This window comes from Pipistrellus hanaki (genome assembly GCF_964339955.1).
Source record: "Pipistrellus hanaki genome assembly, chromosome: 2".
In the NCBI taxonomy this organism is placed as follows: Eukaryota; Metazoa; Chordata; class Mammalia; order Chiroptera; family Vespertilionidae; genus Pipistrellus; species Pipistrellus hanaki.
The window spans coordinates 167,722,702-167,747,423 of record NC_140504.1 but is presented as its reverse complement, the minus strand read 5'-3'; the positions used below and the strand labels follow the sequence as shown (position 1 = coordinate 167,747,423).

Here is a 24,722-nt window from a genome sequence, read left to right as displayed (position 1 = left end):
CTCAGCTGGGCCAGGGCGTGATCCCCTTCCAGCAGTGGCAGCCTGGGGTCTGTCTCAACCATTGAGTCACAGCAGCCAGGCAGATACAGAGGAATCTTAAATGTTTCTTTTTAAAAAAAATATATATATATATTTTATTGATTTTTTAAAGAGAGGAAAGAAAAGGGAGAGCTAGAAACATCTGTGAGAGAGAAACATTGATCAGCTGCCTCTTGCACACTCTTCACTGGGTATGTGCCCTCAACCAAGGTACATGCCTTGACCAGAATCGAACCTGGGACCCTTGAGTCTGCAGGCCAATGCTCCATCCACTGAGCCAAACCAGTTAGGATTGTCCAATATGCTAAAGAAAAAAACCCTATCTAATAAAGAGGAAATATGCAAGGGAGGGCATTTGGGGGTGACCGGAGTGTCAGGGGAGGGCAGTTGGGGATGATCGGGCTGGCTGGGGAGCAGGCAGGCATCGATCAGGCTGGCAGGGGAGTGGTTAGGGAGTGATCAGGCTGACAGGCGAGTAGATGGGAGCCAACAGTCCTAGATTGTGAAAGGGATGTCCGATTGTGGATCGGGCCTAAACAGGCAGTCGGACATCCCCCAAGGGGTCCCAGATTGGAGAGGGTGCAGGTTGGGCTGAGGGACAGCCCCTGGCTCCCTCCCCTCCCCCCCGCAGGAATTTCTTGCACTAGGCTTCTAGTTTAATATAATACCTTTATTGAGATACAATTTACACAATATAATTAACCAATTTAAAGTATACAATTGAATGACTTTTAGTATGTTAAAAGTTATGTAACCATTATCACAATTTTAGAACATTTTCATCATACCCAAAAGAAACCCCATATACCCATTAGCAGTCATTCCCCATTCCACCCCCTCCCCCTACAGATTCTCTAGCCTAACCATTCATCAGTTGATGGACATTTGAATTGTTTCCACTTCATGGCTATTATAAATATAATATACTACTGTGAGCATCTGTGTAAAAGTGTCTATGTAAACATGTTTTCATTTCTCTTGGATATGCTTTTATAGAGAGGCAAGTTTGGATTCCTAAGAGACTTTGTTTAAAATTTGAGACATACAAAATATTTTAAATTATTTCACAATCTTATCTTTTTGGCTCTGCATCATAAAATGTTTTCTAAACTGCAAGTCAAGATCTACCTGTGGATTATGAAATCAGTTTTAAAGGCTCATAGTTAGGAGCTTTTAAAAATATAAAATAGAATATACAGAATATATAATAAAGGTCAATACTGATTTATGAAATTTATTTCCAGTTTTATAAACTGAAGCATGGTGTGAATTTTTATTATGAGTTTTTAAAAAAATGTTTGCAAGCCCAAAGTCTTAGCATTTTTTTTCATTTTTGAAATTTATTGTTTAAGTATTATAGAAGTTCTCTTTTATTGTTTAAAGTATTACATGTCTCCCTTTCCCCCTTAACAATTTTTTTAGATTCTGATACAAAATTTTTTCATCTATGACAAAGAAATTATATTTCAAGTTAATTTTCTATATGGATTTCAGAATTTTAGCCATTTTAAATGGTCCTATTTCATGCTATCTAATCTTAAATGAAGTCTGACAATTTACCTACGTGTTACAACAGCAAAATTCAACTGAATTCTTATACCGAACACCTTTATCAGAACTCTGTGGCTCAAACCCCAAAGGCTTTGTGGTTTCTGGCAGCAATGATATGAACTCATGACCTGCAATTCAGAGACTTCCTCTTAGGAATTGTTAACCTTCTTTGTGGCACAGAAACATCTAGCAATTTGATGAAATTTATGGACCCTTCTTATTGTTTCTTAATGAATACATAAGCATAAGATTATCAAGGAAATCAGTTATACTGAAATGTAGTTCTATCCCTGGTCCTATAGGGATCTATGAACCTAAGGGTTATGTATCCACCAATCTAAAGATTGCATTGAGCTTAAAAACTTAGATCTCTCTCTCCTTTTTTTTTTTTTTTTTCTTTCTTGGTTCCCAAGTTTTATTCAAGAATTCTTACAAAATTTGCCAGGTAAATGAGCTTTAATCCTCATCTTCCTCCTCTTCTTCATCCTGCTATATCTAGAAGTAATGCAATTCGTAACTCTCTTTGCTGTTAGCAACTATGCGCAACCAGTCACGTAGATTATTCTTCTCAAATATTTTTTGGTGAGGTATTTCAAATACCTTTTGGAAAAAGGCTACTCAGATGTTACAATGACCTTACTCTTGCTTCTTTCAATGGTTTCACCCCCTCCATTAAGATTTCCAGCTTTTCCATTCACTTTAATTCTCTCCTGAAGAAACTGCTCAAAGTTGGCAGTGTCCATGATATGTGTGCAGTCAAGGATAAACTTCAGAACCTGCTTTTTTTTTTTTTTTTTTTTTTTTGTCTCTCTTCGCCACCAACTTTTTCACAGGAGCCATTGTGGCCTCAGAGGCAGAAAGGCAGAACTTACATCTTAGTTAAGGAACCTTAACTAATTAAAGCATGTTTTATAAAATAAATAAAAAGCATCTTGCGAAACAAAATCTAGGGATGAGAGGAAATTACAGATAATGAAACAGTGGGGAAGAGGAGGTGTATGTGAAAAACGAAACACTTATAAGCTTATCTCAATATTAAAGAAGGCTTCTTTCCTTTATCTTTTCTACTCTCATATGCATGTGGATAACCTACTAAAATAGACTTTATTTACTTAAACAAAATTGTGCCAAGGAAACTTTAAAAACACATCTTTTAAACTTCAAAACAAGGTGTCCTTGTATGAAATCCCCAAATAGTTTATTCACAAACAAAAAGCTTCTTTACTCATAGGCATTGCCTTTGGGATCTTTCTATTGGCAGCTCCTAGGAAATTTGGCAAACTTGGCTATCTGATTTTTCCAATATGCAGAATTTTAAGAGAGGTACTATAAGGGCAGGCAGGCACATTGATAGTAGACCAAGAACCATCTGAGAGTGGGGAAAAGACAATGAGAATACAATGATTAAAACCAAGTAAAAGAATTAAAAGCAGAATTTACTTCACCCAGTAATACAAATAGTCCTACATAATTCAAGACTCTGGAGATGCCACTTCCAGAGTATAACTAACCTAGCAATTATGAAGCAATAAAATGAGATGAAAATTTATTCAGAAGTCACCATTTCAGTGACTTATAGGAGAAGAAGTGAGAATGGAAAATAAAAGTCGTGAAGTTTGAAAAAGGACCCACTTGAAAATCAGTCTTACTGATTACCAAAGTATTGGAACAAAAAATATTGACAACGGTGATGTAAAATTTTATAGTATTTTTGAATATTTTTAAAAAATCCAAATAAATCCTTTTTAAACTGGAAAATTTCACTTAAATCTAATTGCAGTTGTACTTTCTATAGTAGATCCATTAGATTCTCTGTGTGATTTTAATACCCCACCTTCCTTTTTTACTTTTGTTAATCTTCACCCAAGGATATTTTCTCCCCTGATTTAAAAAGAAAATCTTTATTGTTGAGAGTATTACAGATGTACCCTTTTTTTCCCCTCCATTGCCCCCCTCAATTGGTTCCCACTCCGCCCCAACCATTCACCACCTGCATGTAAGTTCTTCGGTTAATCTTTTCCTGTGTCCCTCACCCCCTTTCCCTCTGAGATTCATCACTCTGCCCCATAGTCCCATGCCTCTGGTTCTATTTTATTCATCAGTTTAATTTGTTCATTAGATTTTTTTGTTCATTTAAGTTTTAGATTCAACTATTTACATATTTATTGCCATTTTATTGTTCACACTTTTTGTCTTTCTTCTTCTTCTTACTGTTTTTCTCTTGTTGCTTTTAAGATTCTCTGTCTTTAACCTTTGGCATTTTAATTATGAAGTGTCTTGGTATGGGCCTTTTTGGGTTCCTCTTGTTTGGGACTCTCTGAACTTCCTAGATTTGTAAAGTCTATTTCATTCATCAGGTAGGGGAAGTTTTCCTTCAAATAGATTTTCAATATCTTGCTCTCTCTTCTCCTTTTGACACCTCCATAATGTGAACGCTGGTACACTTGAAGTTGTCCAAGAGGCTCCTTATACTAGCTTCATATTTTTTTATTATTTTTTTCTTTTTGCTCTTCTGATTGGGTGTTTTTTGCTTCCTTAGATTCCAAATCGTTGATTTGATTCTCGAAGTCCTCTACTCTACTGTTGAATCCCTGTAAATTATTCTTTCAGTTATTGTATACTTAATTCTGAATAGTCCTTTTTCATGTCTTTGAAGTTCTCTCTAAGATCCTTGAAAATCTCACTAAGTCCCTTGACACTCTCATTAAGATCCTTGAACTCTGTATCTAGTAGTTTGATTGCTTCCATTTCATTTAGTTCTTTTTCTGGAGATTTTTTCTGTTTTTTCATTTGTGACCTGTTTTTTCTGTCACCACATTTTGGCTGCTTCCCTGTGTTTTTTTCTATGTATTAGGTAGAGATGCTATGTATCCTGGAATTGGTAGAATGGCCTTGTGTAATAGGTGTCCAGTAGGGCCCAGTGGCTCAGCCTCCCCTGCCACCTGAGCTGGACACTCTAGGTGTGCCCCTGTTTGGGCTGTGTGCCCTGTTTGTAGTTGAGCCTTGATTGCTGTTGGTGTCACTGGGAGGAATTTTCCTCCAGGCCAATTGGCTGTACCAGTTGTGATTACAGTGGAAGAACTGCTGTACAAGAGATACCTCTCTGGAACAGGACTTGCTTCAGTGGAGCTTTGGTGCTTACCGAGTCTGTCTCTTGAATGTGTTGCTGGTAGACGTGTAAAGTTGTAAACTTATATGGTCTGAAACTGTCCACCAGGTGCACTAGCTCTGGGGCCTCCATGAGGTGCAAAGTCAGCTACCGCCTGGGGCCACTTGGCAGGAGCCTCAGAGTGACCTGCAGATGACCGCCACTTGTGTTGGGTCCAAAAGTGCCCAAGCTGTCTTGGGCCTTTTATTGATAGGTTTGGGGCATGTTGATGCCAGCTGCTGCATGCTTGAGAGATTTTAGGAAAGCCTGAAGCCTGAGCCAGAACAGGCCATTCATATGGAAAAGTCCCTGCAAACAGCTTGGATGGGGCAGGATCTCAGGGATCACCAGCTTGGAGCAAAGGGTATGGGCCCTGCTGATGGAAACTCTGATATGGATGCCAATCAGCTCTGTGATGGGGGAGGTCCCAGTATAGGAACAATGACCCTTGCAAGCACCCCTGTCTGGGAGAAAGCTTCCCCAAGTTCTTCTTCCTACGCCAGTCAATCCAATTCCTCCCCATATGTCCCTGGCTCTCCCTAAGCCGTTGCCCCAGTGCTGGAGCTCAGAGGGAGCAAGTCTGTGTAAGTTGGTGTGCTGGCCCTTTAAGAGGGACTGCCTGGATCTCCATTAGCCTCCATGTCACTCAGCCACAATCCCCACTGGTTTTTATACCTAAAGTTATAGGCACTTCTCTTCCCAGCTCTGGAACCCTGGTGTGGGGGTCTGGTATGGGGCTGAGACCCCTTGCTCCTCACAGGAGGTTTCCGTAGCTGAAATATCCCTCTCAATCGGAAAAGCACCACACATAGGTGTCGGACCAGACAGTTCCAAGCCTCCGCCCCTCCTAACAGTATCCTTATGCTTTCTTCTTTACTTCTCTAGTTGTAGGACTTCCAGCCAGCCAGATTTCAGGTGGTCCTGAATGATGGTTGTTCTGTATTTTAGTTGTAATTCTGATGTGGTTGTGGGAGGCAGGGAGTAGAGGCACTTATCTATGCCGCCATCTTGGTTCTCTCAAGCTCCACTGATTTTTAGAGAACATCCAATGGTTGCCTCCTGCACTGCCGCCGGGGATATTGAGCCTGCAACCCAGGTCCATGCCCTTGACTGAAATTGAACCCTTGACCCTTCAGTCCTCCAGCCAATGCTCTATCTACTGAGCAAAACCAGCTAGGGCCTTTTTATTTTTTTTTTTAAGAGTCTTTTTTTTTTTTTTTTTTTTTTATCTTTGCTCCTCCATTACCCTATTGCCTTGGAGCTCTCTTAGCTCCAAATCTACAACTGTTACTTTCTACATTTTTTAAAAACTATTACAGTAAGAAGCAAGAAACTAGGATACAAATTACCAATGGAGATAATGCTAAATAAAACATATGCACACCATACAGTAAGTGCCCACTTAATGTTGCTAACAGGTTCTAGGAAGCTGCATCTTTAAATAAAATAACATTAGTATAAAGAAACCAATTTTACCATAGGTTAATTGATATTATATAAACAAGAATTAAGTTCCTCATATTTTTTTTATCACAAAAACATCACCAAACTTCTAAAATAAAAACCCAAAGCACTTCTAATATTAAACATTGAATAAATATGAGATTTCCATACATTTAAGAAAAATTAATAGAAACAAATACAATAATTCTTTTCCAATACACTTATTCCAGTTCAGGTTCCAGGGTGAACAAAGCCCATCTCAGCAACTCAGGGCACAAGGCAGGAACCCATGGCAGGGCCACTCACACATCCCCAGTCATGCATACTAGGACACCTGAGACATACTGATTCACCCAAAATGCACATCTTTGGATGTAGGAGGAAACCAGAGTACTCGGAGAAAACCACCAGAAGAGAGAATGTGCCAACTCCACACAGACAGTGGCCCCAGCCAGCAATCCTCCCCCCTCCCCCACTTAATGTTATAATGAAACCACATTGAAGGAAACAATTTGAGAACCTACTGTACTATAATTAATCTTTTTTTAAATATGTTTTTGATTTCAGAAATGAAGAGAGAGGGTGAGAGATAGAAACATCAACAATGAGGCCTGCAACATGGGCATGTGCCCCGACTGGGAATTGAATCGTGACTTCCTGGTTCATAGGTTAACACTCAACCACTGAGCCACACCTGCTGGGCCAATTAATTTTAATTAATAGACAGGAATTAGTGCTTTAATATCTATTAACAATAAATGTACCATCTTTTATTTTGATTTGGGAGAGAATGGTCAGACAGGAAGCCCTGATCACTTAAGGGGGGGGGGGGGGGGGGCGGGGAGAAGGTTAAACATGGAAACACCAAAAACACACTTTGCTAACTTTAGCATTTTGCTGAGTGGCAACTCTGCTTATCTTCAAAAGACAAAATAGATGTTATGTACAGAAGTATTTTTGTCAATTTAGCAGAACATTGCTATGCAATATGAAACCTACCATTATATAATTTATGAAATGTTTTTAACCAACCACTTCATTATAAATAAGTCTCATTACCTCAATATACTACTTGATTCCAATATCCCATTTTCTGATAGATTTGACTACTGGAAATGGACTCCCAGGTTCCCATGATGGCCTTTGAGCCAAATCTAGTGTATCATATCTACTTTTATTATTCTACAATTCCTCTGCTACACTGTGCAATTACAATTACCTCTTCTGTATAAAACTCAATACTCATAGGATGCCCAGTTCTACTGCAAAGCTTGTTTCTTCATCTATAAGATGGGAATAACAATAATCATATTCACAGATTATTATGAAAATTAAGAACTTCTAGTTTCTAGTCTATAAGGCGTTTACATAAGCCACCACTCCACCATAACAAATTCTAAGATGATGTACAAACTGGAAAATCAACAACTCTACTTGATCAGAGAAGTGAGGTTACAGTGCAGACTACTGATTCAAAAATTAAAGAGATAGACAGATGAATAAAGAAAATCACCATTTACTGGAGCAGGAACCATGAGCAAAACCAGCACTGGGACAAGAAAACCTGAATTATAACTGATGGTGGCTCAGAGAGATCAAGTTTGAGTTAAAAACTACAAGAGGACCTCCTACTTTTTTAAGTTTTATCCCCAAGAACTCTACCAGTTCCTCACAGTGAATATCAGAGAAAAATTTTCTAGTGCCTCCAAAAGGGGGAGGAGAAAAGGGACCATTTTGATATATACCAGAGCATTCTATTCTAATCAGGCTTGCCCTCAGGAGAAACTATTTTGCCAGCACCAACCTGTGGGGTTTTATCAGATGATAATCTATCTGAAGAAAGGGTAATACTCAAATTCAGTTAGTTCTAACCTTCCATGTGAGGGAAGGGAAATATCCAACGCCATTCATTCACCTCTTGCCATCCTGTCCCACTTAAAGGGGATCACACTAATAAATACAGGGAATTACAAATTAAAGCAAATAAAAAATACTATTCTAATGGTGAAAATCCAAAACACTGACAACATCAAATGCTATTTAGGATATAGAACAAAAGGAACTCTCACTCATTGCTGGTGAGAATACAAAATGGCACAGCCACTGTGGAAGACAGTATGGTGGTTTCTTATAAAACTAAACATAAATATACTCTTACCAAATATGATCCAGCAAGTATTCCTTGCTTTTTACCCAAAGGAGTTAAATACTTAAGTCCACCCAAAACCCCGAACATAGATGTGTTTAGCAGCTTTATTCATAACTGCCAAAACCTGGAAGCAACTAAGATGTCCTTTAATAAGTGATTGGATAAATAAAATATGGAACATCCAGACAATGAAGTACTATTTGGTGTTAAAAAGAAATTCACTATCAAGCCATGAAAAGAAATGGAGGAACTTTAAGTGCATATTTCTAAAGGAACCTTAAATGCATATTACTAAGTGAAATAAGCCAATGTGAAAAGGCCACTTACTGTATGATTCTAATTATATAACGTTCTGATAAAGACAAAATTATAGAGACAGTAAAAGGATCATTGGCTGCCAGGATTAGGGGTAGGAAAAGATGAAAAGGTGGAGCACAGAGGATTTTTAGGTCAAGGAAACTATCCTGCATGATGCTATAATGGTGGAACCATGTCATTCATTACACATTGTCCAAAATCATATTAGTGTACACCACCAAGAGTAACCCTAACGTAAACTATCAACTTTGGTGGATAATGATGTTTCAATGTAGGTTCATTAAAAAAAAAAAAAAAAGTTCAGCCCGGTTTGGCTCAGTCGACCTATACACCAAAGGGTCCAGGGTTCAATTCCAGCCAAGGGCAGGGACCTTGATTTTCAGGCTCCTCTCCAGCCCGGGCCCTGGTCGAGGCATGTGAAGGAGACAATCAATCTATGTGTTTCTCTCACAATGATGTTTTCTCTCTGTCTTTCCCTCTCTCTTCCATTCTCTCTCTCTCTAAAAAAATAAAAATAAAATAAAATAAAAATCAATGGAAAAATATCAAGTGAGAATCAGCAAAAAAATAAATCACACGTGGCTCTATCAAAATCCCAGCTGGCTTACTTGTATAAATTGACAGCTGACCCTAAAATTTATATGAAATTACAAAAACTCAGAATAGTGAAAACAATGTTGAATAATAAGAACAAAGTTGGAAGACTCATAATTCTGAGTTCAAAACTTATGACAAAGCTAGTATAGTACTAGAATTAAGGATAGATATACAGATCAATGGAGCAAAATTGAAGAGTCCAGCAATAAACCCTTACATTTTCGGACAATTGATTTTGGACAGGAATGCCAAGACAAAGGGGAAAGAATGCTCTTTTCAACAAATGGTGCTATAACAACAGAACAGTCACACACAAAAGAATAAATGTGGGCCTTTCTTACACTATACATAAAAATTAACTCCAAATGGGTCATATTGTGTGAACTAAAAATAATTCTTAGAAGAAAACAGGAACGAACCTTTGTGATCTTAAGCTAAACTTCAGACACAACCACTGAAAGCTAAAACAACAAAAGAAAAAAATAAATTGGTTTTCATCAGAACTCATAACTTTTGTGTTTCAAATAACACCATCAAGAAAGTGAAAAGACAACTCACAAAATGGTAGAAAACTTTTGCAAATCATACATCTGACAAGGGCCTAGAATAAAGAACTCTTACAATTCAATAATAGACAACCTGATTAAAAATGGGCACAGGATCTGAACAAACATTCTCCAAAGACAATATACAAATGGCCAACAAGCACATAAAAAGATGCTCAACATGATCAGCCTGTAGGAAAATGTAATCAAAACCACACTGAGATACTTTACTAGTATAGCCACTACGATGGTTATAATAAAATAAAAAAAATAAGTTTTTAGACAACATGGAGAAATTGGAACACTTGAGCACAGCTGATGGGTATGTAAAATAGTACAAATGCTTTGGAGAACAGTTTGGCAGTTCCTCAAAAGATTAAATATGTAATTATATGACACAGCAATTCCACTAGTAGATGTGTGACCAAGAGAAGTGAAAACACATCTATATAAAAACTTGTATACAAATGGTCCTGGCAGCATTCATGAGAGACAAAAAGGAGAAACTCAAATGTTCATCAACTGATGAATGGCTAAATAAAATGAGGCAGATCCATACAATGGAATATTTCACAATAAAAAGAAATGAAGTCTTGAAACATACTACAACATATATGAATCTTGAAAACATTATACTAAATGAAAGAGGGTAGCCACAAACAAACAAAAAAAACACACAACACATATTAGTATGTATATTGGATGTATTTCTCATTGAGGAAGTACAAATTAAGACCACAATGAAGTACTTCTACACACTTATCAAAATGTCTAAAATAAGAATTACAAACCTGATGAGATAGCTCAGTTGGTTAGAACATCATTCCAATACATCAAGGTTGTGGGTTTGATCCCAGGCAGGGCACATATAAGAATCAACCAATAAATGCATAAATAAGTGGAACAACAACAAATTGATGTTTTTCTCTCTCAAAAAAATTAATATCTAAAAATGAAAAAAAAAATAAGTCTGACAATACCAGGTGCTGGTAAGGATATAGTGCAAATAGAATTATTACACATTGCTAGTAGGATTGTAAATTGGTGAAACCACTTTGGAAAACTACTTAGCAACTTATTTTGAAATGCATCAAAAACCAGAATGTTTTGATAGAGGGATGGGTATGTATTAAAACAAATATGGCAAAATGTTAACTGCAGAATCTGAGTGGTGGGAATATGGGTATTCAAACAATTCTGTCTACTTCTCTGTATTTTGAAAAGTACTTAATAAAATGCTGTGGGGAAAACTAAACATATATCAATACTTACCCCATTACAAAGCAATTTCACTCCTGGATATATACTCAAAATAATCAGGTGCTTTTATACATTATGTACATTAAAAGAATGATCACAACCGATTTATGCAACCAAAAATTAACACAACTCAAATATACGTCAATAATAGAATTAATAAAAACGTATATTTATATAATTGAATACTATAAGCAATAAAAAATAGTATGAACTCCTGAACCTGGTTTGGCTCAGATAGAGCGTCGGCCTGCGGACTGAAGGGTCCCAGGTCAAGGGCATGTACCTTGGTTGCGGGCACATCCCCACTGGGGGGGGGGGTGTGTGCAGGAGGCAGCTGAACGATGACTCTCTCTCATCGATGTTTCTAACTATCTCTCTCTTTTCCTTTCTGTAGAAAATCAATAAAATATATTTAAAAAAATAGTATGAACTATTATCACATACATATTAAGAACACAAAAAAAATTCACAATGCTGTACAAATTATTCTATTTAACTTTAAAACTAGGCAAAACACAATTATGGATATAAGAGGTCAAAAGAGTGGTTACCTTTCGGAGAGAGGTATTGACTGTTGGATGGGGTATGAGGGAGTCTTTCGGGGGTGGTGGAAATAGGCTCTATCTTCATAGTGGTTCTAATATGTAAAAGTACACTATACTATTAATATACCATTAAAGAAATACTGCTTATTGTATATAAACAATAAAAAGGTTTACACAAACATATACAGGGTTGGCAAAAGCAGGTTTACAATTGTGAGTATGCAAAACACAGTGTATTATATTATTATTTATTATTGTAGTACTTATTTGTATTACAACTGAAAATCTGCTTTTGCCCATCCTTGTATATTATACTCTAAGTGCATAAGATTATAGAATTCATAATCACCATCTACTCATTATTTTTTTGGGTCTAAGTTACCCTACTCATAGTTTAATAAGAGCAGCTCTTTTGCTTTTATTCTTTTTTGTTTGATTTTTTGTTAATCTTTACATTTTTCCACTGATCTTAAGAGGATATTTTTTCCATTGATTTTTAGAGAGTGGAAGGGAGGAAGGGGAAGACAAAGAGAAAGAGAGAAACTTACTTCAAGGTGAGAGAGATCTCACATCAATTGATTGCCACCCATATCCCCCTAACCAGGGCTGGGAATCAAACCTGCAATCCAGGTATGTGCCCTTGACCAGGAATTGAACCCATGACCTTTCTGTGCTCAAGGCAACACTCTAACCACTGACACCAGCCAGGACTGCTTTTATTCCTTTTTTTACACTGATGTTCACATAAGACTTCATTTAAAGTCTTCAGAACCTAAAAAGTAAGTCTGTGATTCACTATCATATTACAAATTGATCTTTCAACTTCAAAGTTTACATCAAACACATAATACTTGATTATACTATTTCACAATAAACTATAATAAAATGCTTCATGTATAAGCATTAATTTTGGCCCCTTTAACTAATATAGTAGCTTCCTCGGGAGTAAAGGATTCATTTCTCCTTTCCCCTGGGTGCCTAACATACTTGGTGACAGAAAATAGGTATCAAGCATCCTGCTTTTTATCTTTAAAGCCTTGCAACTCAGTTTTTGGTAAATTGCTTCTTCCCTGTCCCCGCCCCCAACAAATCAAAGAATTAAATTGTTATATAAAATTATATGTAATTTTAACTAGTTGGTCAGTTATAAAAGTCTCACTCTTTTTTACTTCAATATATTTGTTTTGATTTCAGAGAGGAAGGAGAGGAAAGAGATAGAAACATCGATGAGAGGAAATCATTGACTGGCTGTTTCCTGCACTGGAATCAAACATGGGACCCTTCAGTCCGAAGGCTGATGCTCTATCCACCAACCCAAACCAGCTAGGTCGAAAGTCTCACTCTTCTTAAAGCCATTCAGCTTCATAAGAAATTCAGAAAATTTTAATAAATTTAAAAATTAATATATCTGGAGGATTGCTTTATTTCCCACACTTTTGAAGATTTCTTAGTTATCTTACTGTATGCTCTCTGGGTTAAGTAACAAGATAATTACTCAACTTGCCCCTGGAAGCACACTCCTGGTTGGCTATTTAATTAAAAGATAGGTATATATGCATTCACATTAAACTAGATTCAAAGTATTCTTTTTTTTTTAAATCCTCACTCAAGGATATGTTGTTGTTTTATTAATTTTAGAGAGAGGAAGGGAGAGAAGGAGTGAGGAAGGGAGAAAGAGAGAGAGATATCAATCAGTTGCCTCCTGTATGTATCCCAACTGGGGAAGGAATCTGAAACCTAGGAATGTGCCCTGACCAGGAATTGAACATGCAACCTTTTGGTATAGGGGACAACATTCCAACTAACTGAGCCATGTGGCCAGGGCTGAACTCAAAGTATTCATAATCAGTTAAAATAAAGGAACTCTTCTAAGACTTCAAAAGCAACATAAAGCCAAACTGAATGTCAAAATCAAAAGGTCAGGCAGATTCTCCAAGAGAAGAAAATATTAAGTTCTCCCTTATCACTTTACTTCTCAATTGCATGTAGCAATCTCTTCTGCCATTAAAAACACACACTTTGGCTGTCTGTAAGCCGACTGTTCCTTACATCTTTCACTCACATTTCCACTTTCTGTGAGTCTTTAGTATCTTTAACCACATCACTCAACTTCATTTACCTACACATATATAAAACCCTAATATGCAAATAGATGGAACAGCAGAACAATTGAACAACTGGTCACTATGACGCACGCTGACCACGCATGGAATATGGTGGCATCAGTAGCAGGTGGCAGAGTGCAGAACATGGCAGGCATTGGCCAAGGCAGGATGGTGAAGGTGAGCAAGGATGCCAGACCAAGGCCGGGCACTGGTTGCTGTCACTGGGACGAGCCTCTGGTGGTTACTGAAAATTTTTTTTTTTTTAAATATATTTTATTGATTTTATACAGAGAGGAAGGGAGAGAGATAGAGAGTTAGAAACATCGATGAGAGAGAGTCATCGATCAGCTGCCTCTTAACACCCCCTACTGGGGATATGCCCGCAACCAAGGTACATGCCCTTGACCGGAATCGAACCCGGGACCCTTCAGTCCCCAAGCCGACGCTCTATCCATTGAGCCAAACCGGTCCCGGCCTGAAAATTCTTTACTCCCATACACTGTAGTCCTGCCCAGAGCTCGAACCTGCTGCTGGCATCGGAGCTACCATTTGTACCATCTGCTGACGACCAGTGACACCCCAGCGCCATTAGCAGGTGCAAACTGTGGCTTCCGGCCCTGATTGCCCCTCAGGGCTTCTCCACCTCCTCCTGCCCTGAGGGGCGACTGGGGCTAGCAGCCACCACTCACACCCACTGCCAGCGCCAGAGCCACCACTCACACTCACCACTCACAATCAATTGGCACCGTCAGCAGGTGCAAGCAGCAGCTGCTGTCCCTGATCGTCCTAAGGGCTTCTCCACTTCCCCCTGCTCCTGAGGAGCAATCAGGGCAGCTGCTGCCGCTAGCACCCACTCCAATCACTTGGCGCCGTCAATGGGTGTGAGCGGGGCTGGCACCGTCAGCATATGAGAACAGCAGCGGCAACAGAAGCAGGAGACCAGGGGCTGTGGCAGGAGGGGCTGGGCAGAGGCACGGAGGATGGCCCGAGACCTGACCCTGTTTCTTTAAAAGTGCACGAATTCGTGCACTGGGCCCCTAGTATAATAATCTTGAATTCTGAGCATTTTAGTAATATCGTAAGTGTCTGTTAAATTCATTATTAAAAGTTACTGGTAAGGAATCGACTTCTGGAAAATTATTCCAGCCTATTTTTTAATAACCTATTTGAATAAATGAAAAAAATACATCATCCCTATTTCTTTGCTTGAAGGAAGGTAATATACAGAAGATAATTAAAAATGGCTTGAGACAAGATGACAAAGAAATACAACATTTAATTCCAATTGTATGTACAATCATCCTTTCATTCCCCTCCTCATTTAAACTTGGCTGAGGCATAATAAAGACAGAAGGGAGGCACCAGACGGTTTGGCTCAATGGATAGAGTGTCAAATCTGCAGACTGAAGGGTCCCAGGTTCGATATTGGTAAAGGGCACATGCTGGGGTTATGGTCTCGATTCCCAGGAGGGGATATCCAGGAGATAACCAATCAATGATTCTCTCTCATCACTGATGTTTCTATTTCTCTTTTCCTCTCCCTTCCTCTCTGAAAATAAAGTTTTTAAATTAATTACAGCATTTTAAAAAAAAGACAGAAAGAAAAAGAGTCAAGTTAAATAAAAAAGTCAGAATTTATAGCAGCTATTCTGTGACAATTTTTCAGTTTAGAGGAAACCAAATAAAATTAAAACCTTTTTAAAAAAAGAATCCCATTCTAAAGTATTGTATTAAGATTTTAAAGCTCTAAATTTTATGATAAAATTTTATGATATTTCTAGAAAGCATTAACTAAAAAATATTTTAAGAAAGTCAAGTTTTCTGGGTCTTATCTGCCAAGTAACTTATTACCCCATCTTCTCAAATTACCCTATAATTAGCTCTAGAATTAAAGTGACACACTGTCCTACTCTTAAACGTGCATACATGCTTAATGGCAAAAAATCAGCCATAATTAAAGGACATCCAGAGTGGAAAATCAGGCATAAACAAACAAACCCCCTATAACAAAGATTTTAAGTAAATAAGCAAACAAATAATCTTTGCTTCTTCGTTTTTACAAAAACCAAGGCAAGTTAAACTACATAGAACACAAACCAAACTTGAATGAAAAAAATAAACAGATTAAGTTTCCCAAAGTTTATACACTTTATAAATTAGCAGTGACAGAAGAAAACTGAATACAGTCAGATAAAAATAGTTAATGTGGGAGAGGAAAATAGCAGGACCCTTTAAAGTACAAAGGCCAAACACTAAAGCACATGATTCTGGGAACAATTTATGTATCAATAGAAGCAAACAACCAGCCTAGCCAGGGAGGTTAGCTGATTGGAGCGTCATTCCCATACACCAAGGTTGCAGGTTTGACCCCAGGTCAGGGCACATACAAGCAGCATCCAATGAATGCATAAATGGTAGAAACAACAAAATCAATGTCTCTTCCCCTTCCTCCTCCTCTCTCTAAAAGCAATAAGTATTTTTTAAAAAGCAAACTTAACACTCTTACAGAAAAACAAAATAACTGATATTCACATTTACTCAAGTATTTGAGTGCCTACTATGTGAAAAACAGTTCTAGCAATGCAAAGATAATCATCAGTCTTGGATTCTAGCAGAGGAGATGTGGCATTGTTATAATTAAAATCAAATAGTAAGGGTAAACAAAGTGTCCACGGAATGGTAAATGAACTCTTTAAAGAAGTAAGGAGTAAGAAATTATTCATGTTGGAGATCAGAAAAGGATTCCTGGCATCTGAGCTGGACCTTGAAAGCTAGAATTTACATTAGAAATTAAGGGAAGGGTACTAATGGCAATGGGAACAGAATGAGCTAAGGCAGAGATTGGAAAACAGAGGCATATATAGATTACAACAAACTGTTTTCTCTGACTAGAGTCAGACTTAAAAAGCTGAAAAACTATATAAGGAGCCAGATTATGACTTTGACAGATATTTAAGACTGAGATTTTCAGTGACAAGTCATCAAGAATCATTAAGGATTAAGAGGCAAGGGATTTACTCTGGTTAGAATTTGTTTAGCAGCAAGGAATGAAATGAATGGGGAGGAGATATGTCAATTAGGCTATTGTAAGAGGTAATGAGAACATCAATTATGGTGGTGACAATAAGAGGGAGATGGAATAGTAGTTCTAAGTTAGTCACTGGGTGTCCAGAATATGTAAGGTGCCATTCCACTCCACCAAGAAAGTGTAAAATCCAACCTTGGCTGGTTTGGCTGATGGATATAGAGTGTTGGCCTGAGGACTGAAGGGTCCCAGATTTGAATCTGGTCAAGGCACACGCCTGAGTTTTGGGTTCAATCCCTAATAGGGGACGTGCAGGAGGCGGCCGATCAATGATTCTCTTTCATTATTGATATCTCTCTCTCTCTCCCTCCCCCCCCCCCCTCTCTGAAATCAATAAAAAAAATATTTAAAAAAAAGAAAATTTAAAATCTTACCTCATTCTCATCTTTAAGAAAACTGTAATTTGGAAAGAAAATAATTATTAAAGTATCAGAGCTAATTTATAAGGTAAAATGATTTCCAAATAATACAAAGAAAATCAGGAGGGAGGGAGGAAAAAATGGTCAAATGAAAACTAGACTTTCTTAAAATATTTTTTAGTTAATGCTTTCTAAAAACATTAAAGAGGTTAGAGTTGATCTACACCTCAGTGAAAAGGTAAAACTTTTAAGAGGAGAAGGATAAATGTCCTACATAGGGCATTTTTTAAAAATTAAATAATTTGTTCAATAAGACCAAGATATATGAACTACATTTTGAGATAATTTCCACCAAAATGGTAAACAAAAATAAAACATAAAAAGATCTTCAATTACTTGAATTGACTTCATAAAAGTATCCAAAAAACCCAAAATATGAATATATTAATACAGCTCTGTATACTTAAAAATAAGCATTATATTATACTAGAGGCCCGGTGCACAAAATTTGTCACGGGGGAGGGGGGAGAGTGGGATGGGGGGAGGAGGAGGGTGTCACTCAGTCCGGCCTGCACCCTCTCCAATCTGACCCCTCAAAGGATGTCCTACTGCTGATTTACAGGGATCAGGCCTAAACCGGCAGTCGGACATTCCTCTCACAATCTGGGATTGCTGACTCCTAATCATTCACCTGCCTGCCTGATTGCCCCTAACCACTCTGCCTGCCAGCTTGCTCGCCCCCAAATGTGCCCCCCCCATGCCATCCTGCTGATCACCCCCAACTGCCCCCCGTACCAGTGTGCTTGCCCCCAACTGCCTCCCCTGACAGCCTGCTCATTCCCAACTGCCCCCCATGCTGGCCTGCTCACCCTCACTTTCCCTCCCCACTGGTCTGCTAGTCCCCAACTGCCCCCTGCTGGCCCGCTCACTCCAAACTGCCGCCGCCGACCCTCCTCCCCCTGCTACCCTGATCACCTCCAACTGATACACTGACGGCCTGCTCACCCCCAACTGGCCCCCTTGCTGGTCTGCTTACCCTCAATGGTCCCGTCCCCCACCAGCCTGATCAACCACAACTGCCGTCCCATCCTGGCCTGATCACCCACAACTGCCCTCCCCTCTTGGCCTCTAACCGCCTCTACCTTGGCCCTGCCACTGTGGCTTTGTCCAGAAGAACATCCGGAAGGTTTCTGGAAGGTCTCCCAGTCCAATTAGCATATTATCCTTTTATTAATATAGATTATATTATAGACTTTTAAAGGAGGGGGGTTACTTTTAATAAGTGCTACAGAAGAGATCAAGCCTTTTTTTTTTTTTTTAAGTATCTTGAAGCAAGTTTATTCAGTCACAATTGAAAATATCCAAATGTTATGTTTTTTTGTTTTTTTTAATATATTTTATTGATTTTTTACAGAGAGTAAGAGAAAGGGATAGAGAGTTAAAAACATCGATGAGAAAGAATCATCGATCAGCTGCCTCCTGCACACCCCCTGCTGGGGATATGCCTGCAACTAAGGTACATGCCCTTGACCGGAATCAAACCTGGGGCCTTTCAGTCTGCAAGCCTACGCTCTAATCACTGAGCCAAACCAGTTTCGGCCAAATATTATATTTTGTTATTTGTGAAAGAAGCTCCTCAAAACACAATATAACCTAATAAACTCTCTTCATATTTTACATATAAGTGACAAGAATTTGGATTCAGACATACCAAACTCTAAAACAAGAGCTATACTTGCATCACTGCTATGTTAACAATAACTAATTTTACTTCTGATTTTAAAATCACAAATGTATTCATCACAAAGTGTAGGACAGGAGGAAGAGATCAGTAATTCTCAAGTTATATAACTACTACAAAACTGATTATATATATATTCAGATAGAAATGCTGTTAAGTGGCTCTTGTTATTGTTCAATGAATATTAAACTCTTTTAATAAGATGCCGCTCTTGAATTAGCATACGACAAACAGGGTTTTAGAGTAAGAGTAGTACCTCAACCTATTCACATATACCTTTGGGTGCTGGCCTACCTACTGGCCATTTCTTCTTAAGAAGCTTCACTCCTCATTTTTTCATGACTTATCCTTTCTCCAAGCATATTCCCTTTGTATCTTTCTAAACACTCCAGAGAGAATAGAGGATGTGCCAAATTTCTTTTTTTGTTTTGTTTTGTTTTGAATATATTTTATTGATATTTTACAGAGAGGAAGGGAGAGAGAGAGAGAGAGAGAGAGCTAGAAACGTCAATGAGAGAAACATCGACCAGCTGCCTCTTGCACACCCCTTACCGGGGATGTGCCCGCAACCAAGGTACATGCCCTTGACCGGAATCGAACCCAGGACCTTTCAGTCCGCAGACCGACGCTCTACCACTGAGCCAAACTGGTTTTGGCCAAATTTCTTTGTTTTTATTGATATTTCTAATTCAAGAAAAGCTCTAACCTCTTTTCTCCTATTTCTCTAAGGACAAGCATTCAAGTACTTTCTCATAAATGTTCTGTTATAGAATATATAAGGGTGAACTAAACCCTAAATTATTTTATCAATAATTATTTTATACCTACATTTAATATTATGAGATTTGAATTTTAGAATTGATACCTTAAAAATGATCCATAATAAAGGGAAAAGGCAGTAGGAATATACATAGTTCTTATAAGACATTCAAATGCACTTGCCTCAAAATAAATACATTGATTTTAAAAAATCCATTCATTCAACCAATAATTGAGTGCCTAATGTGTGCCAGGCACAGTTCTAGGTACTTGTAAAACTGTTCTTTAAAAATCCCCTTTTCTCAGGAAGCTTACCACTTAGTGGGAGGAGAAAGATAATAAACATAATAAGTAAAGATACTGTTAGAAAATGATAAATGGTATGGGGGGGAAACAGAAAAGAGTAAGGAGGAATTCCAGGATATTGTGGCAAGCTGCAATTTAAAAAGGGTGGTCAGAAAGCGTTTAAGAAAGTGTCATTTGAGTAAAGACTTGAAGAAGGCCAGGGAGTCAGCGATGGTGATACTGGGGTAAGAGCACTCCAGGCACAGAAACCAGGGCAAAGGTCCTGGAGTATCCTGGGACAAGAAAGCCGGAAAGGCTAAAGAGAAGCCAGCAGCCTGGCTTGGTCCCCCTCAGCCTGGCCTGCACCCTCTCCAATCTGGGACCGTTGGCTCCTAACTGCTCACCTGCCTGCCTGCCTGATCACCCATAACCACTCTGCCTGCCAGCCTGCTTGCTCCCAACTGCCCCCCCCCCCCACGGCCTTCTTGCCCCAACTGCCTCCCCCACCGGCATGATCACCCCAACTGCCCTCCCCTCCTGGCCTGATTGCCCCTAACCACCTCTGCCTTGGCCCCGCCACCGTGGCTTTGTCCGGAAGGTCTCCCAGTCTAATTAGTATATTATTATAGTATAGATTAGGGGACACTGTAAGGAATTTGGCTTTTACATTGAATGAAATGGGTATCCATAGAAGGCTAAGCAGGGTGTCATGATCTGTTGTATCAGAATCACTCAGCTGGCTGCTAAATTAAGAACAGACTTATTAGGCCCTGGCTGGGGTGGCTCAGTTGGTTGGGTGTTGTCCCATACACCATGCTGGTGCTGGTTGATTCCCTGGTCAGAGTATGTGCCTGTGCCTGGGCTGCAGGCTCCATCCCCGAAGATGGGGGATCGTACAGGATGCAATCCATGTTGATGTGGATGTCTCTCTCTCTCTCTCCCCCTTCCTGACTTTCTAAAAATCAATAAAAAATATTTTTTAAAAAAGGAATAGACTTATTGGGAAGGCAAGAGAGACCAGCTAGGAGGCTATAAAAACAAACAAACAACAACAACAGAAAACACAACAACCCAGGAAAGAAATATGTACTTCCTATAAACTTTGACAGTAATGGTACAGATTACTTTTATGCAAAATAAAAAAAAGTCTGTTAGATCCTGCTAATAAGAAATAACCAGAAGTTAGAGCTCTTGGCATATAGATATACATTGTGCAACACAAACACAAACATCTCTTCACTAACAAACATCTCTTCACTACAGAAAAATACAAGTGTGTTTCTTTATAATCATCTATTTCCTTTATGAAAAAAAAAATTAATTCTGTTGCAGCTGAGACTACCTTTTTAAGAAATTAGTCAAAAAAATGATTAGCCAATATTCCTGTAACTCTGCTAATTACATACTATTTAAGGTGAGAGGAGTTGCTTCTGTCCACTGGAAATATAAATAATTTACTTTGGATGGGGTTTCTCAGGTCATCTAAATAAATCATTCTTGAAAATCTTATTTCCTTCATGGGGAACAAAATATTTTCTACTCAAGTTTCTCTTTTTATGTTCCTACTTTTAAAAGAAATTATTTTCTTTCAATTGATACCAACCAAATTTCCACATCAGCATCTGGGTCATTTATTTCAAGAAAGGACAACCACAAAAAACTCCCACTGTCACAAATAACATGTTTCAAAATATTTTCCTCCATGATACCAAAAAATAAACCCCCCAAACCTCTCATTATCATCTAGTCCTCCTGGAAAAAGCCAATACAGTTCTCAACCCTATGTTATCGTAAGTAATAAAAAGGGCAATAAGTCAAAGATATTCAATTTACCTGGAAAGGGGCTAGAAAATATGAAAGAAGATTTTGAAATAAAAATCCATACCCACTACAAAAATTTGCTCATGAAACTGAAATAAGCACATACTAGTCTTACAGTATTTTGAGGTAAACAAAAAGTGAAATATAAACAATTTACTTGTTTCAAAAATTCAGAAAGACAGCCAGATTAAGCTTATGTCTTTCTAAATTAAATCTTTACTGTTGAAAGTTTTACATATGTCCCCTTTCCCCTCTTAGTTTGTATTTTTAAAGAGATTTTCCCTGTGGCAATTCTTTGGAAGAAATGGGTGTGTAAATTTACAAAACATAATATTGAATCCAAACTCATTAATCCCTTCAACAAGAGCTTTTCTGTGCCAAAAAAATTGCACAAAGCATGGGCACATGTATGCTGTTCTCAAGTCTTATATATAGTTTTCATTTGTCCCAGTTACTGAGTATCTACTATGAACCAGATGCGGGGGACAAAACAGCAAATACTAGGAGACAGACACAGGGCCCCTGCGAGCGTGCAGTTTACACAGTGGAAAGAGGGAAATGCCTCAAGCATGAGACATAACATCTAACTAAACAAGGGTAAGAACGCTCAGGTAAGCGTTCTAGGTGCTGTTTAAGGAAGTGCAGAGGGTTCAGGAGGACACAAACAAGGGAGTGATAGATTCGGGACAGGAGGGAGGGGAATGTGAGGTGACAGGAGAGCCGAGTCCTCAAAGAGGATTAGATGTTCACCTGGCTGACCTTGGGGGAAGGGCTCCGGGCAGAGGGAGCAACTGGAGCAGAGTTGGAATACAGAACGCGAGGGAAGTCACGGAGGCTTCTGTATGCCACAATCAGGACTGGACTGGACTGGACTGGTATTTATGAAAAGCCCCTGGAGGGTTTTATTCAGAAAACCGGCTTGTGTGATCAGGTTCTTCTGCTGTCATGAGACACTGGTTTACTCAGGAATGAGAAAAGAATAACACTAGATAATGATGTCACCGTGAAACAACAAAGGAGCCTGCCCAATTAAAAAACGAAACCCCCTCAGGAGAGAGAAAAAAAAAATTAAGCCACTTTAACTCTGCAAAGTCCTTCTGGGGGGGTGGGGGGTGGTGGTGGTAAAGTTTTTAACCAACATCCCTTAAAACTGAAGAAGTAGAGGAAAGCTTTGTATGCATTATGAACAATAACACCTACATGTCTACCTTGAGTTTTTCTCTCAAGAGGGCATAGCTCTTGATGAATCGTGTGTAAACCCATCTGGGGGCGCTGATGGTCGTACCAAAAGCAGTGAAAACTATTTAGAAGAAAGTCCTGGATACAAAGGGAGGAGGACCACGAGGAACAGAGGGTCTATGGCTCACGTCCTGTTTAAAAGGTTCCCAAAGTTCAAGAGAATCAAGTTTTACGAAGTCAAAGCGTTTCCAAGGTGTGTCATGGGGGTGGAGCAAAGGAGGAGGGGTTTAACACTTAATAAAAAAAAAAATATGTAAACAAGTAAGTCGTTTTAAAAAAACAAACAAAGTCCACCCACAAGTAACTATCGATGTGATGGGACTGATATATCCCCACGGAAAGATCTTCTCTCCCAAGGAGGAGACATGCACCACCCCTCCCAGACCCCGGGAGCACAGACAGGGGAGGGGGCGGGGGTGGATGAGCCACAGAAACACATCAATGGGGGGGAGATCGCCACCCATCCAGGTCCCACAACCCAGGTCCCTGCGGCTCGAGGAGAAAAATCTCGATTCAGGCATTCAAGGCAGGAAAATGTCACTCCCAACTCCACCAGCAAACCACCCACCAGCCGCTGAGGTAGATCCCAGACTCGGGGTCCCACCGCTCAAGGACTGGGGGGGGGACCAGCCCCACACGCCGTGCCCGGGAAGAGGCGAAGGAGCCCCCCCCATTCCTGGGGGCAGGGAGCCATCGCCCTCAGAAACAGCCCTAAAAGCGGGTCAACGCCCCCCCGCCCCCGCCCCCGCCCCCACCCCCACCCCCCGGGCCAGGCCCTGCCGAGGCCAGGGGCGCTGACAGCCTCCAAGCCCCTGCACCCCGCCGCCGCCGCCGCCGCTCCCCCTCCCCCCCCACACCCCCTCCCCTCTACCTGATATGGCGGCGGCGGCTCCTGGTCCGGCTCCGTCCCTTCGCCGAAACTCGCCCGGTCGGACTGAGACTCGTGGAGCAGAGAGATGTCATCCGAAGTGGGGGATTTGAGGCAGTTCCCCATCTTCCGAGGCTTAAGGGTGTGTGATCTGGGGGGTGAGGGGTGAAGTGGGGGGGGCGGTGAGCGGTGGCGGGGTCTTTCGTAAGCGCCGCGGTCAGCCGCGGTCAGCGAGGAGGGGTCGGCGGCGGCAGGCCGGGGCTCAGGCGGCGGCTCCCCCGCCCCCCGGCGCCGCCGGAGCGCCGCTCATGCCAGCCCCCCGGGGCGGGGGCTCAGCGCTGGGCCGCGGGCGCCGCTGGGGTCGCGGCGGGAGCCTCCAGCGAGGCGGCGATGTGGTGGTGGTGGGGTGGGGGGGGCGGGCGGGGAGACCAGACACTTCCCCACCCCGCCCCCCCGCGGGGCGGCGGCGGCCACGGAGCCGCTGGGCCTAATCCAGGTCAGGAGCCGGGGGCGCGGCCGGCGCGGCTGCCTCAGCTGCTGCCTCAGCTGCCGCTGCCCCTGCAGACGCCGGAGCCGCGGCCGCGGGCCTCATCCTACTCCGCCTCAGCGCGGCGGCGGCGGCGGCGGCGGCGGCGGCGGCGGCGGCGGCGGCGGCGCGGCGGCGGCGGCCAGAACGAGGCCGGCTGCGGCCTGCGTCACGCCGCCGTGCGTGCCCTGGCCCCGCCCCCGGCGCCGGCGGCGTGGGCCGCGCCGGCCGCGCTCCCCCTCCCTCCGCTGTTCCCCGGCTGCAGCTGCTGCGTCTGTGCCCGCGTCTCCGAGGTTCGGGTCCCGACCCCGAAACCTTTGAGGTCTCCCCCGCAGCCAC

At 40.7% G+C, this 24,722-nt stretch overlaps 1 protein-coding gene and 1 pseudogene across 3 annotated transcripts in view; both read right to left on the bottom strand.

Annotated features, from left to right (window-relative positions):
• The window catches only part of RNF11 (ring finger protein 11), a 44,474-nt gene extending 19,969 nt beyond the window's left edge, over positions 1-24,505 (bottom strand). For both annotated transcript variants that reach the window (XR_014794018.1, XM_084872956.1), the window contains exon 1: positions 23,861-24,505. Coding sequence is in view for 1 of the 2 variants with exons in the window: in XM_084872956.1 (XP_084729082.1) it covers positions 23,861-23,983 (123 nt within the window). In the remaining variant the exon portion in view is untranslated. The remainder of the gene's footprint in view (positions 1-23,860) is intronic.
• On the bottom strand, positions 699-8,167 carry LOC311617128 (large ribosomal subunit protein eL22-like; annotated as a pseudogene). Its single transcript has one exon. The product of its transcript is annotated as a large ribosomal subunit protein eL22-like (transcript).
• Positions 24,506-24,722: the final 217 nt, after the last annotated feature.